Raw genomic sequence first — 16,052 nt, forward strand, 5'->3', positions numbered from 1 at the left:
TGGCTTGAGCAGCCACTAATATATATCATTTGTCAGAATTCAGTTTAAATGTAATCTCCTCCTGGATATCTTTCTGAACCAAGCATGGTTGCCCACTACATGCTCACATGGTAAATTCTTCTACTTCACCTTTATAACACCATGCTTTTTAAAGTTTATTCAATGTCTATCTTTCCCAACAAGTTATAATCTCTGTAGGAATATATCATGTCTGTTTTGCTCAGGCTATATTCCCACTGCCTAACACAGAGCTTGAAACATAGTAAATATTCAAGTAATGTTTATTAAATAAATGAGTAAAAGCCTATTATGATACTGCTATGTGGTAAAAATACATTAAGAAGGTAGACTCCAGTCTAGTGAAGGTAGGGTCTGATAAGGCCAAACAAAAAGTATTCAAGAGCCAGGAATTATGGTCATGGGAAAGCACGGCTAAGCAAAATGTGGACTGTGTCTTGAGTTCTTGAAGTCCCCAAGACTTCTTAAAAAGAAGCTGATTTATCAGTCAGTTATCAGGTATATTATCAAAGAAATTTCAAACTTATAACCAATCTAGACAAAATGACCTCTACATTTCTTTCCAATTTTTATTATCTTATATAAATGTTAGCATAAATGTTTTCACTAGCTTTAAAGATTAAATAAAATTGGGCAATTTAGATATTTAAATTTAGCTTATTTAGGATGAATATAGTCCAGGTCATTCAATCACAAGTAAAATCAATTAGTTGATTTTAAATCAATTAATTACTTCAGACTCCAAACCATAGTATGATTATTTACATTTACATAGATTTTTTTTTTTAAAGATGTATTTGTTTTTAGAAAGAGAAAGCATGATCGAGGGGGGGTACTGATAATCTCAAGCAGATTCCCTGCGGAGCGTGGAGACTAAAGCAAGCCTCAGATCTCAGGACCCAGAGATCATGACCCTGAGATCATGACCTGAGTTGAAACCAAGAGTCAGCCCCTTAACCCACTGAGCCACCCAGACACCCCTACATTTACAGATTTTTTAATGACTCCGTTTTCTATACATATTAATGCTTAATAAATGTTTTCTGGTAAAGATAAAAGGTACCAGTTTTCTGAGAACTTTCTAGCACTGAATATGCAGGGCTATTTGCTAAGCAAGATTTTTGCGAACATAAAAAACTGTTTTTAACTGTTAGAATTTACACATAAACCAGATTTCTCATTAATAATTAAGAGTAACCTGCTCTCATACAACAGAGTAGCTCTTAAAAATCTTAAGGGACAAAAAAGAAAATACCGCTTCTGAAAAACAGAACTTTCAGAAGAGATGTGTCAACTTGTTAAATAATATTACCTTGCATTAAGTTTAACAGATACAAGAAGGCATGTGCCAAGAGACCTAGAACACTCATTTGTTGAGAGAAAGAAAAAGAGATACAATATAAACTCATCATCATCAAGCACAGAAAATTATTTGGAAGGCTTGCCCTGTAATTTGATGTATGTACATTTAGATAAAACTAGGATTCTAAGCTTGGAAAAGCTTTAAGGTCAGTGAGTCCTCTTCCCTTATCTTGACATGAAACAGGGCCCCAGAGATGCAGACTTGCCTAAGGACACAGTAGCAGTGCCAAGCTGGAATCTAAACCCTGGTGCCCTGCTTCTCCTTCCTGCAGTAAGGTCTCTCCTTTCTTGGTTACAGTGCTTTTACATGGTTTGTCACCTCCAGGAGTATGCCTGAATGAAAACATGCAAAAATCAAACTATGTCTACAATGTGAGGTTATTAGGTGAGGTTAAAACTACCTACCAGAATAAGCATCCTTTTATGCTCGTCACCTTTTCCCTCTATACTGTTTGTTTTCTGGGCAATGAAAAATCAAAGAAAGTTTTTATGCACGCTCTAAATATTTTATTACCAAGGCCAAGCATTTTATCACTGGCATAAGTGAACCTAAAACAGTGCATCGAACTGTGTTATTCCATTTTCCTGCACTCTTTTTCTCCAAGTTTTATTCTAGGCAGGGTTTAAACATAAATGAAACATCACATCAGCCTTTGCCAGGGCAGCAACCAGAGGAAAGCAAACTCCAAACAACTTGTCTGCAGGCCTTTGTGGCCAAGGAGCAATGGAGTTATTGTTAAAGGGAATATCCCCTAGAATTGTATTTTCAACACTTTGGTGATTATTAAAAAGTGGACTACATTTAATATGACTATCTCATGTACATGATTACAATGAATAATTCTTTTTTTAAAGATACAAGTGAAATCACAGAGAAACGGAACTCTCTTGATTTGCATAGGAAAAATTAACAAATATCTAGAAATGTTTTAGAAAACAAAACATTTTGTTGTTTATATAAGTTAACTAAGACAACATAGCCATCTTCTCCTTGGTTCTCAGAAATAACCCTTAATTGTCAAAGTGGTTTGGGGGCACAATCGATTTCAACTGGCAATGACTGAGAAAAATAAACAGCGGGACTTTCGGCAGAGGCAGAAATTGAGCCCTAAAACAATTACTTTGCAACAAACTAAGGAGAGGTCTGCATCACCAATAACTAGGAAACAGCTTTGAAATGGAGTATTATCCCCTTTCTCACACCTGAGCCCTATCAAATGCACAGAGTTTAATTTTCTTTTAATGGCTTTGTTTTGATGGCTTGGCAAGCCAACTTTCAAAGACTATAAAAGTTATTAATAGAAAAATGCATGCCTGGTGGAAGAATTTTAGAAGCCTAAGACATATGGCTTCAATTAATTGTCATTGTGCCTGGAACAATCTATCAAATCACCCAAGACAAATCCGTCCACAATGCAAACACTATTATACCAAGTACAAAATACAATAGTTTAGAAAAGAAAACAGGAATACAAATCTTTAGAAAAAGCTAACCTTTTAAAGAGAGTCCAACCAATCAAATTGGTAAAGTGAATCATACTTCCTCATTCACTAAATCCCAAATCCTAGAGGATCTCCCTCAAATTTTATTCTAATAATGCAGGGACTTTCTCCAGTGGCATAAATTCTGGATATCAAGAGAAATCACATTATAGAAACTTAGTACAGTCAACTCTTAATTTTTCATTTTTTACAGATAATCCAGAGCTAGTTTGATTTTTAAATATTTATTTGTATTAACTTTAGTAATGGCTATATCTGTCTTTCTGAGAACTCCTAGTACCCACTTACACATAAAATTACCAAATACAATTTGGTGGAAAATAGAAAACCACAGTATATTATTCTTTTACCTACAGCATTTTCGTTATTAGGCCAACTAATGTTCCTTATACAAATTAAGTATTTTATTTTATTTTATTATTTTAATTATTTTATTTTAAAATTTTTTAAAATTTATTTTAAAGTTATTTTAAAGTTACAATTCATAAATATTACAATTTTCTATGAAGAAAAAATAACACAACAGAGAAAGGTCTCTGTGTAGCAATATCACAAGAAAACACTGTTCAAACTTAACATTTTAGTGTAATTTCCTTGTAAAAGTTATTTTTCAATTTATCTTCAGAATATTAAAATGGCACTTCCAAGAAGTATACCAGTTAAGATTTCTTATTTCTCTGATGTTCCCTATCAATTTCTTTTCTCAGTAGGCTTTCACAAAGGAAAATCATCTTACTAGAAGAAACACCCAGTTATCAAGAACAAAGGCAATTTAACCATAGAGATTACAAAGTCCATGGTGGAAAACAAAGTTTTCATCAGCTCAACTATTCTGAGTTTCTTTTAATTTTCCATTTATAACTGTGATTCTAATTTAACTAATTTCTCCTCCCTATAGCAACATAATGAATCCCAAGCCATGTCTTCAAAAAATGAGGCGTGTGCCTTAGTCATTGCTTTGCCCCCTTTATTACTGTCTGAAATCCATGTCACAATCCTCCTGGGCTAAAAGCATCCTAGTCATCTAAATAATCAGCAAAAAGCTAAATTTAGTTTGAGGTTTTGAGAAAAAGCAGGCCAAGGCCCAGCCTCCATAATCAGGCCCCAGAATACATCTCATCCCTATATTCATCTGAGACCCCTCCAGTTAAAATTAGCTCAGCTAATCCTCCTTGGCTAGCTGCCATTTACCAAGCAGGAATCACCAAAAAAAAAAAAAAAAAAAAAAAAAAAAAAAAAAAAAAAAAAAAAACAAAGTCATAAAAAGAGAATTCCAACAAATGGGAAAGTCAATGGGCCTCAAATATTTTTTAAGTGACACAGAGATACTTAAATGCCTTCCCCTAAAATACAAGAAAGTACCTCAATTTAAGAATATTAAGGGACATTTTTATATGATTTAGATAGATAATGGCCTATTAAAAACGGTTCAAAAAAAAGTTCCTCTAATATTACAGTATAAGCACATAACATGATCGTAGTTGGCTAGATGACAGTATTTCCTGCACCATTTATAAATTTCAAATCATGTGGAGAGAGATTATCCCATAGCTCTCAGAACTTTTTATAAAAAGCTGAATCCCAAATGGCACCCATTGATAGAGCTGGCAAAAAGTCATATCAGCTGAAGACCCCTAGTACCTCCAACTGTGACAGGGCGTCCCTTCTCCCTCAGCTAGTACTCACATTTATTTAGAATAACTGGGGCTCTGCAACAACCCCTGGAGTGAAGAAAACTAGCAAATGGGAAGTAATTTCACAGGTGTAGGCAGAAGGTAACCTGAGGGCAGAATACAACAGGTAGGCAATTATATCCTAGATCCAGGAAAGAAGAGTCTTCCTATAAAAATGGTATTTAAGTGCCTGAGGAATATAGACTTAGGAGATGCCCAAAGCAAGCTAAACCTTCTTTTGGACAAGGAATATACACTGAGAGTGCCCCTGCCTATCAATATTAAGCAGTTTTAGTAACTATTTCTACCTAATGACTTACTGGTCCCAGTGCTTGAGACTGGAGACACCCAGCTTTTCTACAAAGCGCTTTGCCTAGCTTTGGGAGAAGAGATTCAAGGCAAGTATAGCAACCCCAAATCTTGTCCAGGCAATCAAAAACACACAACACACAGGTATAATACCTAGATGTTCTGAATTTCAAATGCCCACTATAAGGGATACCCATGAAATTTCAATACAGTGTATTGCACATTGTAAGCACTCAAAAACTGTTTTTGTTGACTGGACTAAAACAAAAATTGTCACCAACCATGTATTCACATCACCATCCAAGCTTCCTCCCTCCTACCCCTGCAATTTTTTTTTTCCCCAAATATATCAACTCCCAAGTGCTAGGGGACTAAACACCAAACTTAGAATAGGAAAATAAAAAACTTTCATATCTGCCTTGTTTCTATTTACTTCTGTTGATGACATGTGGTTATACTTATGATGACAATGCTATCTGTATGGCCACCATCATTTTAAGAAAGAAATGGAAAACTCACTGGCCATTTAATATGTGACTAGGGCATTTACATAATTCATCTCATTTCAGCTTCTCAATAACCCTGTGGCAAAGCATTAGTACTCAATATTTAAATAAGTAGAAACTGAGGTTCAGAAGTTATGTATCTAAGATCGCCTGTTATCAGGATTCAAACCTAAATCCAAATGCTTCTATCTTTGTAACATTTATGTAATCTAAGTGGTGTTATTAAAAAAAAAAAAACAACTGAAAAGAAAAATGTAGGCTAACCTAAAAAATATATAAAAAATGCTGAGTTTCTCATTTGTCATCTGTGTCAAATTCTTTTGGAGCATCCACCACTTCAAGACACTGTATTTCCCCCAGAGATATAATTTTATCTTGGCCCACAGGAAATTGACAGTCTAGTTGGAGAAACAAGCCATTTGGGTAACTTTTTAATGTGAAAAGCAACAAAAGGTATTAGAAACGACAAGGATTTTAGACACACATATATATGAATTTCAATGCTTACCAGCTGTGAACTTTGGACAAGATACGTAAATTTCCTCAGCTGTAAGGGCATGAAAAAAATCTACCTCTTAGGGGCGCCTGGGTGGCTCAGTGGGTTAAAGCCTCTGCCTTTGGCTCTCAGGTCATGATCCCAGGGTCCTGGGATCAAGCCCCACATCGAACCCCACATCAGGCTCTCTGATCAGTAGGAAGCCTTCTTCCCCCCATCTCTCTCTCTACCTGCCTCTCTGCCTACTTGTGATCTCTGTCTGTCAAATAAATAAATAAGATCTTTAAAAAAAAATCTACCTCTTAGGGGTTTTGTGAAGCTTTAATGAAACATGTGAAAACAGAGGCCTAGTATTTGTTAAATCTTTCTTCTATGGCATGAGCTAACTGTCCATGATTAGAAATATCAGTAAGTGATATAGCAAAGATTAAACAATTTGATCTGGTACAAAAAACATTCCAAGATAAAAACCCAAAACTTATACTTGAAAACTGATCTGTGGAGACAGCTGAATCATTAGCCAATTATACAATTAGGGTTATCAATTAGGGTTATCAAAAGCAGCAGAGTTAATTGAACATACAGAAGGTTTACACCTAAGAACAAAATTTAAACAATGACAAACAGGAACATAATCATGTCAAATTTGGAGGGGAGGGATATCATCTTTTTCTGCAAAACTGCTAATTTAAAAGGAAAACTACCAAGTGACTTGTCCAGTTCTCCCTAGCATATTCTTGCCAAAAGAAGCTTTCCTGGTAATTTCGTTGTTGCTGTTACAAAACCAGCAAATTAACAGTTACCTCGTTTTTCTATTCTTGACATTTCTTCAATCAGAATATAAAAAGCCTCTCTCACCACAAAGAAGTTACAACATGAATTCGAAAGTCTAATGGCAAGTGACATTTCTGAGTGTAGTGCTAAAGGAGGCAGGCAAAAGTGTCCCATCTGTTTCCATATTAAGACAGGCAGTCAAATACTCAATCTATTATACAACACTCAAAGAAGAGTTAATAAAATGATATAAAACGTACTAGGGCATTTTTATTCCTAGGGTCTCACAATGGCCATAACTGACCTTTTTTTTTTTTTTAAATACATCTGTTGAGAATCACATTAAGCGACTGTGAACTTTCACTAGCTGTGTATTCATCAAGAAAGCTGAAGCTTTTACACTGTAGGGTCTGCAAGCAAAGGGTTTACTTGCATACAAGAAGCAAATCCTATGCCAAATATCAGTGAGTGACCGATTTAAGGTAGCACCAATTTCAATGTGTACAACCAACACACACAGACATACAAGCAATGTTAATGATTAACTCAGTTCAGAGGCATTCACTAACCCTTTTTTAAGACATGTAAAACTTAGAGGGCAATTTCCAAGATTCAAAGAAACCTTAATAATCTTTCCAGATTTCAAAGAAGAAGAAAATAAACAGCAATGCAGCAAAGTCATTTCTCTTGCTGAAACGACCTCCAGCTTCTACAAGATACTCCCGGTTTCGCAATAACTGAATCTGAGACTCCAACCACGTACACACAAACGAAGTAGAAACAGAGAACACTAAAGCTTCCCCAACAGTCCTGGCAAAACCTACCTACCTTCCCTCAGCCCTCCCAGTTCCCCTTCCCGTTGTCGCACACATGGTTACCTTGACTTCCACCAGTTAAAGAGAACAGGGGTTAATCAGCAGGCAAAATCCTGTTTTATCATTATTTACAGCCACTACCCTAGCGAGCCAGAGTGCTACTAACCTGATTTCCGGGAGGCAGAACTAAACCAGGCAGAACACAGGAGTATAAATTATACGTATCCGAAATGCCAACCCAGCAGCTCAAAGCAGCTCAAATGTCAATTTAAGGAAAAGCGTTTCGCAAATGGTATCTCAAATGAACATTTCTACTTCCAAACCACCCACCTCCCGACTGAAGCAACCCGGGAGGAAAAAAAAAAAGTGTCTTACCTTGTACATATCTCGTCATTTTAGGGATTTATTAAAATACTCTGATGTGTGTGTGTGTGTGTATATCTATATATATATATAAATTTCTAGAGAAGCCACGCTATAGGGCAGGTCTCTTTTCCTCCCTTACTTTAACAACCGACGTGTTCTTTCTCCCCTTCCTATATTTAGTCCCTTAAGCGAGTAATTATTCAAAGCTATTAAAACTGCCTCAACAAAAAAAAAAAAACAAAAAAACAAAAAAAAAAAACACAAACAGGAAAACCTCCTCCACTTCCAAAAAGAAAGGAACTTAGTGTGACTGAGTCTGCTTAGAACTCCTGTCTACACTGCGCTCCTGACACAAACCAGGGCCAACTGGAGACTCCCGGAAAAGGTAAAATCACACGAACTTAAATTTCATCAATGAAAGAGGAGGATCTACAACGGCTATTTCACCGCCCCCCCCCACCGGGTCCCCACGCCCTCCTGGGCTGGACGGCAGCAGACACTGGCCGGCCGCACCCCCCATTCCCTCCCCCTTGCTGCCGTCCAGCCTCGGGCCAGTTCCCCGGGAAACCTCGGTCAGCAGCTGCCAGCGGCCAGGCAGGATGCGGGAGGCGGGTGAGGTCGGCAAAGAGGGGCAATGCAACCATTTTTACTAGCCTGTAAACACCCTAGGACTAGGAGGCGGCAAGAATTCCGCGCGCCTGCGGGCGGGCCGAGACCTCCAGCTCGCCCCCTTCCAGCAGCAAGAGGCGAAATCCTGCCTTGGCTTGTTCTCGGGAGGGCCGAAGGCCATATCGCCCCTCACCCGCAGCAAATATTAAGGGTCCATCCGCGAGGGGAGAACCCGCATGCCGCCCCAAGCCCGAGGCGTGCGGGACGGCCCAAATTGGGCCTCCCGGGCCACACAGCGGGTCGCGGAGAGATTTACACATTTCCCAGAAAGAAACACACAGCCTAAGGTGTCTGGAGAAGCCCGTCCTCGCCTTCTCTCCAATCCGCCACCGAGACCCACCTTCCGCTTCTTTTAGCAGCTGAGAAATTGGGGGCGTTTATGGCGCCCCGGGAAGAAGGATCGCAGGCTGAGAGAATGTCACCTCTGAGGCACCTTTCTCTCTTCCCCTTCTCCCCTCGCACATGCACAACTTGAACTCCTCTCCCGCGGTCACAGCCCAGCTGCAGACCCCCTGCGCCCACCTGGCTACCAGCTTCTGACACCCCCAAACCCCCACTTTCTCTCAAACACCTCCCCTCCCCCCCATTTGGAGCAGCCCCCCTCAATGCGGAAATGTCCCCGCGGCTCATACAGACAAGAACAACTACCAGTCAGGAGCCGAGGCGAATGCAGGGCCTGACCAATGAGACGCGCGGAGGTGGCAGAGGGCGGGACGTCTGCGGCCGGAGAGAGCCGCGCGGAGGTGGTCGCTGAGTGGGACCCTGGGAGCCGCCTGAGGAGGCCATGCCTGCGGCGGCGGGGAAAGGGTATTTCACCAGTAAAATACCTAGTCTTCTGCAGATACTTCAGCAACGGAGAGACCCTGAAGCACGAGCGGGTTTTTTTGTAGCCATAAAAATATTGCGGCTTACCAGGGGTTGAAGATAGATATCTAAGCGGCGGATAGAGCCAGAACGCCCCAAGCCAACTACCTGAGCGAGCCCAGGCCCTTCTCAGGAGATGCAAATTTCTACTCACTACTCCTGTTCTAGGGAGGCTGAAGAGGCAGGAAGGACTAAGCAGTGGGATGTTTGGAGCCCACTAACAGAAGAAGGGATTTAGGGCATCGAAAAAAGTGCCAGGTGAAGGCTCCGCCACTAGAACCACCACCCCCAGTACCTAATACCGTAGAGATTTCTGCTGTGATAGGCATTTACTTTTCTGATCAAAGCGGAAATGGATGTTACCCCTCGAGATGCTTACCTTTAATATTCTTGAAGTTCAGAAGGAAGGAGATGTTAGAAGAACGCTGGCAGTGGTGTGGGAACGGCAAGAGGGCCAGCCCAGCTCCCGCTAAATCACACCTGGTATTGCCAACACCTCTAAGACTCAATGGGTGCATCTCAGACTTTCCTTCATGACTCAGTCAGCCTGCTTCAGGACAAATGAATTGAGAGTGCTCTCTTAGGGACCTCCAATAAACCACGTAATTCTAGGAGTTTGAAGCTTTGGACAACACAATAAAGGTAATAAGGTAAAGCGAGAATTGTTTAATGGTTCCTCTCTAAACAAAGTTTAATTATTTCGTGCCACATAGTCATATGGAAACGTTATTAGGTAAGTAACACAGAAAAGGCCAGTGATTTGTCATGCTAGAGGGTAACAGTCCTTGGTACTATATTTCTTATGTGAAATCCAAAAAGACTGACCTCTCAGCTATAAAACTAACTTCCCCAAATAAAACCAAAAAATGTCTAAAACCCAGATATCTAAATTTTAATGGAGACACAATCTTAATCAGAATCTCTGCCTCCTTTGTGTGATGTAGAGAAATTCGAGCAGCATTAAATAGTATTTATCGATCAACGTTAACACCAAAATAAGATGCCACCAAAACATTGGGCCCCATAGGTTGCTCAGCCTGCAAAAGATAAAGGGCAATGAAGAGTCTTTAATTTATACAAGGTTTTTTGTAAGTAAGATGATCCGTTATTTTCTACCTTTACAGAAGGTTAAGGGAGAGGAAGTGAGTTTTAATTGCAGCAAGAGCATTTCGTAATACGTAAGAATGACATTTTGATTTATGAGTGATTAAATATTGAGATATAGTACCAAAGGATGTTGTACATTTGCCGCCTCAAGAAATCTCCAAAAAGTATCTGTCTTCAACGGTTAAGTCTGTAAGTGCCCAGAGACTGGCTCTTAGAGAAGTAGCACGCTAGAAGCTATATTCCCGGGTGTTATTTTCAAATGGTGCCCTGTAAAATGGAATTTCTTTATATAGTGATTTAAACTTAAGTTTTGAGCCCCCAAACATTTTGTAAAAGCCTCCCACTTCCTCAGAACCACTAGAAACAACCTCACTTGGCAGATAACATGGAGATAAGGAAAGAAGGTCATGGCAGTAAAGCACTTTCAATTCTGCTTAGAAGGCAATTGCCTATCTCTGTATTTATTTATATATCTTAATACCTGAAAAAGTCACTTTCTCTAGTGTGTGTGTGTGTGTGTGTGTGTGTGTATTTAATCCTTTTTTTCATGATACACTACTGTGGAATTTCCCTTCAAGTTGCATGATGTTGATATATCTATCATTAGAAATCTATTACATGGATAGATATATTTGCAGATTAAACCTTTGCAGAAACTTGCAGGGGGGCGTCTAAAGGAGGATGACGATGGGGGCCTGGGAAGGACTGTGTATATAGGGGTAAGGTGGAATGAGATGGCTTTTTAGATTTAGTGCTTGGCACAGTGACTGGTATATAGCAAGCATTCAGTAAATGTGTACTGAATGACCAGTTTGGTGCCACCAGTAAATAATATTTTTAAAATTTGAGGGGCACCTGGGTGGCTCAGTCAGTTAAGCATCTACCTTTGACTCAGGTCATGATCCTGGAGTCCCAGGATCAAGCCCTGCATTGGGTTCCCTGCTCAGCAAGGAGTCTGCTTCTCCCTCTCCCTCTGCCCCTACCCCCAACCCTGTTCATGTTCTCTCTCTTTCACTCTCTCTCTCAAATAAATAAAGAAAGAAATTTTTTTTTAAAAAGAGGTTTTAAAATTTAATTTCTATCTAGAGGTAATGAATTTTTAAGTTTTAGACATTTCTACCTAGAATGTGAACTTGGGCCAAAGTGTAAGACTAATACCAGCAAATGCAATGTCCTGATGACTTTACAGTAAGTTTTGCTAACTCGCGACGTGAATACTATCCAATAAGATGTGGTTTAGAAATGGCTAAAGTATGAAATAAGTGTACAGACCAGCAATGTGTGTGGTCTTTTTTTTTTTTTTTCTTGTCTATCCTACTTCCATCCCCTACGCACAAGAAAATAAAGCAAGGCAGTTTTGGAGAACATGTCAGAGACATAAAAATTTTTGTGTCCTGCCCCAAGTGTTTAGCCAAGAAACCAGGCAACAGTTATACACTAGACTGTTGCGTACATTCAATATTGGCTCTCATCTGTACCTATCTAAATTCTAGGCCACCCACGTGAAAAAGGAAAAAGGGGCCACTGTTAGAAATTACCAGTTACTGCCTAGATCTAACAATAGGGCATTTTTGAGTCAAGAGGTAACCAAATAGGGTTAATTGGAAAAAGATATCAAACAATATCTGCAAGACAAAGTACTAATGAATGAGTAGTCTAAAAACATGAATGGTGTTTCTAGTTACTTGAGGAAGAGAAAGACTTCATTCTTTCCTGTTGCCAACACCCTGTTAATGAATCAGGAAGTTTGTTGAAACAAGTTGTGAATTTAAATTATGACATATCCTTCCATTTATTCATAGTAAGATTTTTAAATTGCATTTGCAGATTATTTAAGTTTTCTATCACAACAGTAACAGTCATTTTAAATAACTATGATGCTTTAAAAAACAGTTGCCTCACATTACAGATAATTATCTAAGAGTTGATTAGAGTTGATAAATCTTCTAAGTAGTTTTAAAAGTCATCAGGCCCAGAAGAATGCAGTTGAACTGCAACATGCATTATCTTGTTCTCATTTATCAATAATTCCCCTCTAGATTCTCCTTTGAAAGTTGCATAGAGGGCAAGTCCTTACTGTGTTGTCTCCTGTTTCTCCTGTTCTGCAAGTTGCCCATAGGAGAGTGTTGGTGAGAAATGGTGATGCCCATGAAGTTGTAGCTCATTCATGTGCCAAACTGCATCTCCACATCCCACCTTGATAATAGAGGCAGAGGAGTCATTTCCTTTAATGAGTGGATAGCCATAAAACAACAAACAAACCCTATATTTTCTCAGGGTTTTTAATAAACATACATCATTATGAAATCATAATCCAAAATATAAAAAACTCACTAAAAAATAATATATCACTTCTAAACCCATAAGATAAAATAAGCATTCTGCTTTTCTGTAGTGATATGTGTATAGATGATGAGGCTACTTATTGACATTGAAATCCCTATAGAGAGGAGCTGTGAAATAGAAAAGTATTCAGTTTAATCCTATTTTTTTCTTCCTCTTTCAACCATATTAAAGATTCCCTGTTGTGCATTCCATCAGATGTCTTTTGATGGTTTTCCAAACATCTCTGCCTCTGGTCTAGCTTATTAAATTTCCTGCCAGTGCCACCACTGGAAGGAAAGGATAAAGAACTTCTGTTCCCTAACTTAGTCTCAGAGAATTTATTTTAAGCATTTCACACTCACCACTCTAAGTACTAAAGAGAAGATCCTCAGGACTGTTTTAAATAATTGGGTAATTATAAGTCATTAAGTGGGTAATATGATTAGGGAATAAAAAATAACAGTGCTTTCCCTTCTCTAGAGTGGAAAGGAGGAGGAATGTCATTTAGAGAAAAGACCCACAGGAAAAAATGTGGTATATTAATGTTAAGTTCTAGTACCATTTTTAATTGGACTTTTAAAAAATATTCCAATAAGGATGAAAATCTTTAAAAAAAAATCTAACCAGGGGCGCCTGGGTGGCTCAGTGGTTAAGCCTCTGCCTTCAGCTCAGGTCATGATCTCAGGGTCCTGGGATCAAGTCCCATGTCGGGCTCTCTGCTCAGTGGAGAACCTGCTTCCTCCTCTCTCTCTCTCTCTCTCTCTGCCTACTTGTGATCTCTGTCAAATAAATAAATAAAATCTTCTTAAAAAATTTTAAAAAAAAATCTAACCAGTACCAAAATGTCCATAATGAATAGCAGTACTCCTCTGCCCTACTTCTCTTTACTCCATCTTTGCACACCAGAGGTGACCATTTTTCTTCTAACAGTTATATATACCTGATAGCTATTTCTAAATGTTTATAGTGTCTTTTTTCTTTTTTTGGCTAGTGGATTTTAGCCAGTATGTTTGACTTCTTGTTATAACAGATATAGACTTTGCTCACTTAAAACCCTGGGCTTGTTTTCTCTTTTGTATTCATTTTCTAAACTTTGTAGAGCTATATTTCCCAACCTTTTCCTTATCACAGCACAGAGAGAAAATAATATTTCTATGGCATCCTTAGAGGGATTCTGTGGGCATCATATTGGACTTGGTGATAAGTTAATTGCTTTTTAAATAATAAAAGCATGAAAATAAAAAATAAGGGGCGCCTGGGTGCCTCAGTGGGTTAAAGCCTCTGCTTTCAGCTCAGGTCATGATCCCAGAGTCCTGGGATTGAGCCCTGCGTCAGGGCTCTCTGCTCAGCAGGGAGTCTGCTTCCCTTTCTCTCTCTCTGCCTGCCTCTCTGTCTACTTGTGATCTCTGTCTGTCAAATAAATAAATAAATAAAATCTTTTTTTTTTATTTTATTTTTTATAAACATATAATATATTTTTATCCCCAGGGGTACAGGTCTGTGAATCACCAGGTTTACACACTTCACAGCACTCACCATAGCACATACCATCCCCAATGTCCATAATCCCACCCATCTCTCCCAATCCCCCTCCTCCCAGCAACCCTCAGTTTGTTTTGTGAGATTAAGAGTCACTTATGGTTTGTCTCCCTCCCAATGCCATCTTGTTTCATTTACTCTTCTCCTACCCCCTTAACCCCCCATGTTGCATCTCCTCTCCCTCATATCAGGGAGATCATATGATAGTTGTCTTTCTCCGATTGACTTACTTCGCTAAGCATGATACCCTCTAGTTCCATCCACATTGTCGCAAATGGCAAGATTTCATTTCTTTTGATGGCTGCATAGTATTCCATTGTGTATATATACCACATCTTCTTTATCCATTCGTCTGTTGATGGACATCTAGGTTCTTTCCAAAGTTTGGCTATTGTAGACATTGCTGCTATAAACATTCGGGTGCACGTGCCCCTTCAGATCACTACGTTCGTATCTTTAGGGTAAGTACCCAGTAGTGCAATTGCTGGGTCATAGGGTAGTTCTATTTTCAGCATTTTGAGGAACCTCCATGCTGTTTTCCAGAGTGGTTGCCCCAGCTTGCATTCCCACCAACAGTGTAGGAGGGTTCCCCTTTCTCCGCATCCTCGCCAGCATCTGTCATTTCCTGACTTGTTAATTTTAGCCATTCTGACTGGTGTGAGGTGATATCTCATTGTGGTTTTGATTTGTATTTCCCTGATGCCGAGTGATGTGGAGCACTTTTTCATGTGTCTGTTGGCCATCTGGATGTCTTCTTTGCAGAAATGTCTGTTCATGTCCTCTGCCCATTTCTTGATTGGATTATTTGTTCTTTGGGTGTTGAGTTTGCTAAGTTCTTTATAGATTTTGGACACTAGCCCTTTATCTGATATGTCATTTGCAAATATCTTCTCCCATTCTGTCAGTTGTCTTTTGGTTTTGTTCACTGTTTGCTGTGCAAAAGCTTTTGATCTTGATAAAATCCTAGTAGTTCATTTTTGCCCTTGCTTCCCTTGCCTTTGGTGATGTTCCTAGGAAGATGTTGCTGCGGCTGAGGTCAAAGTGGCTGCTGCCTGTGTTCTCCTCAAGGATTTTGATGGATTCCTTTCTCACATTGAGGTCCTTCATCCATTTTGAGTCTATTTTCGTGTGTGGTGTAAGGAGATGATCCAATTTCATTTTTCTGCATGTGGCTGTCCAATTTTCCCAACACCATTTATTGAAGAGGCTGTCTTTTTTCCATTGGACATTCTTTCCTGCTTTGTCGAAGATGAGTTGACCATAGAGTTGAGGGCCTATTTCTGGGCTCTCTATTCTATTCCATTGATCTATGTGTCTGTTTTTGTGCCAGTACCATGCTGTCTTGATGATGACAGCTTTGTAATAGAGCTTGAAGTCCAGAATTGTGATGCCACCAACTTTGGCTTTCTTTTTCAATATTCCTTTGGCTATTCGAGGTCTTTTCTGGTTCCATATAAATTTTAGGATTATTTGTTCCATTTCTTTGAAAAAAATGGATGGTACTTTGATAGGAATTGCATTAAATGTGTAGATTGCTTTAGGTAGCATAGACATTTTCACAATATTTATTCTTCCAATCCAGGAGCATGGAACATTTTTCCATTTCTTTGTGTCTTCCTCCATTTCTTTCATGAGTACTTTATAGTTCTCTGAGTACAGATTCTTTGCCTCTTTGGTTAGGTTTATTCCTAGGTATCTTATGGTTTTGGGTGCAATGGTAAATGGG

General features: G+C 39.0%; 1 protein-coding gene and 1 long non-coding RNA gene across 5 annotated transcripts in view; one reads left to right on the top strand and one right to left on the bottom strand.

Annotated features, from left to right (window-relative positions):
- Positions 1-9,009, bottom strand: part of UGP2 (UDP-glucose pyrophosphorylase 2) — a 76,654-nt gene extending 67,645 nt beyond the window's left edge. Inside the window, exon 1 of one of the 4 annotated variants that reach the window (XM_047746470.1) lies at positions 8,832-9,009. Coding sequence is in view for 1 of the 4 variants with exons in the window: in XM_047746469.1 (XP_047602425.1) it covers positions 7,832-7,850 (19 nt within the window). In the remaining 3 variants the exon portion in view is untranslated. Of the gene's footprint in view, positions 1-7,519; positions 7,733-7,831; positions 8,228-8,831 lie in introns of those variants that run through there. The other 3 variants (XM_047746469.1, XM_047746472.1, XM_047746471.1) reach the window with 3 other exon arrangements.
- A 76-nt stretch (positions 9,010-9,085) lies between these two features.
- The window catches only part of LOC125109474 (uncharacterized), a 217,648-nt gene continuing 210,681 nt past the window's right edge, over positions 9,086-16,052 (top strand). The window contains exon 1 of the long non-coding RNA XR_007130242.1: positions 9,086-9,997. This is a non-coding gene — a long non-coding RNA (uncharacterized LOC125109474). The remainder of the gene's footprint in view (positions 9,998-16,052) is intronic.

The sequence above is a fragment of the Lutra lutra genome, chromosome 9 (assembly GCF_902655055.1).
Source record: "Lutra lutra chromosome 9, mLutLut1.2, whole genome shotgun sequence".
Taxonomy (NCBI): domain Eukaryota; kingdom Metazoa; phylum Chordata; class Mammalia; order Carnivora; family Mustelidae; genus Lutra; species Lutra lutra.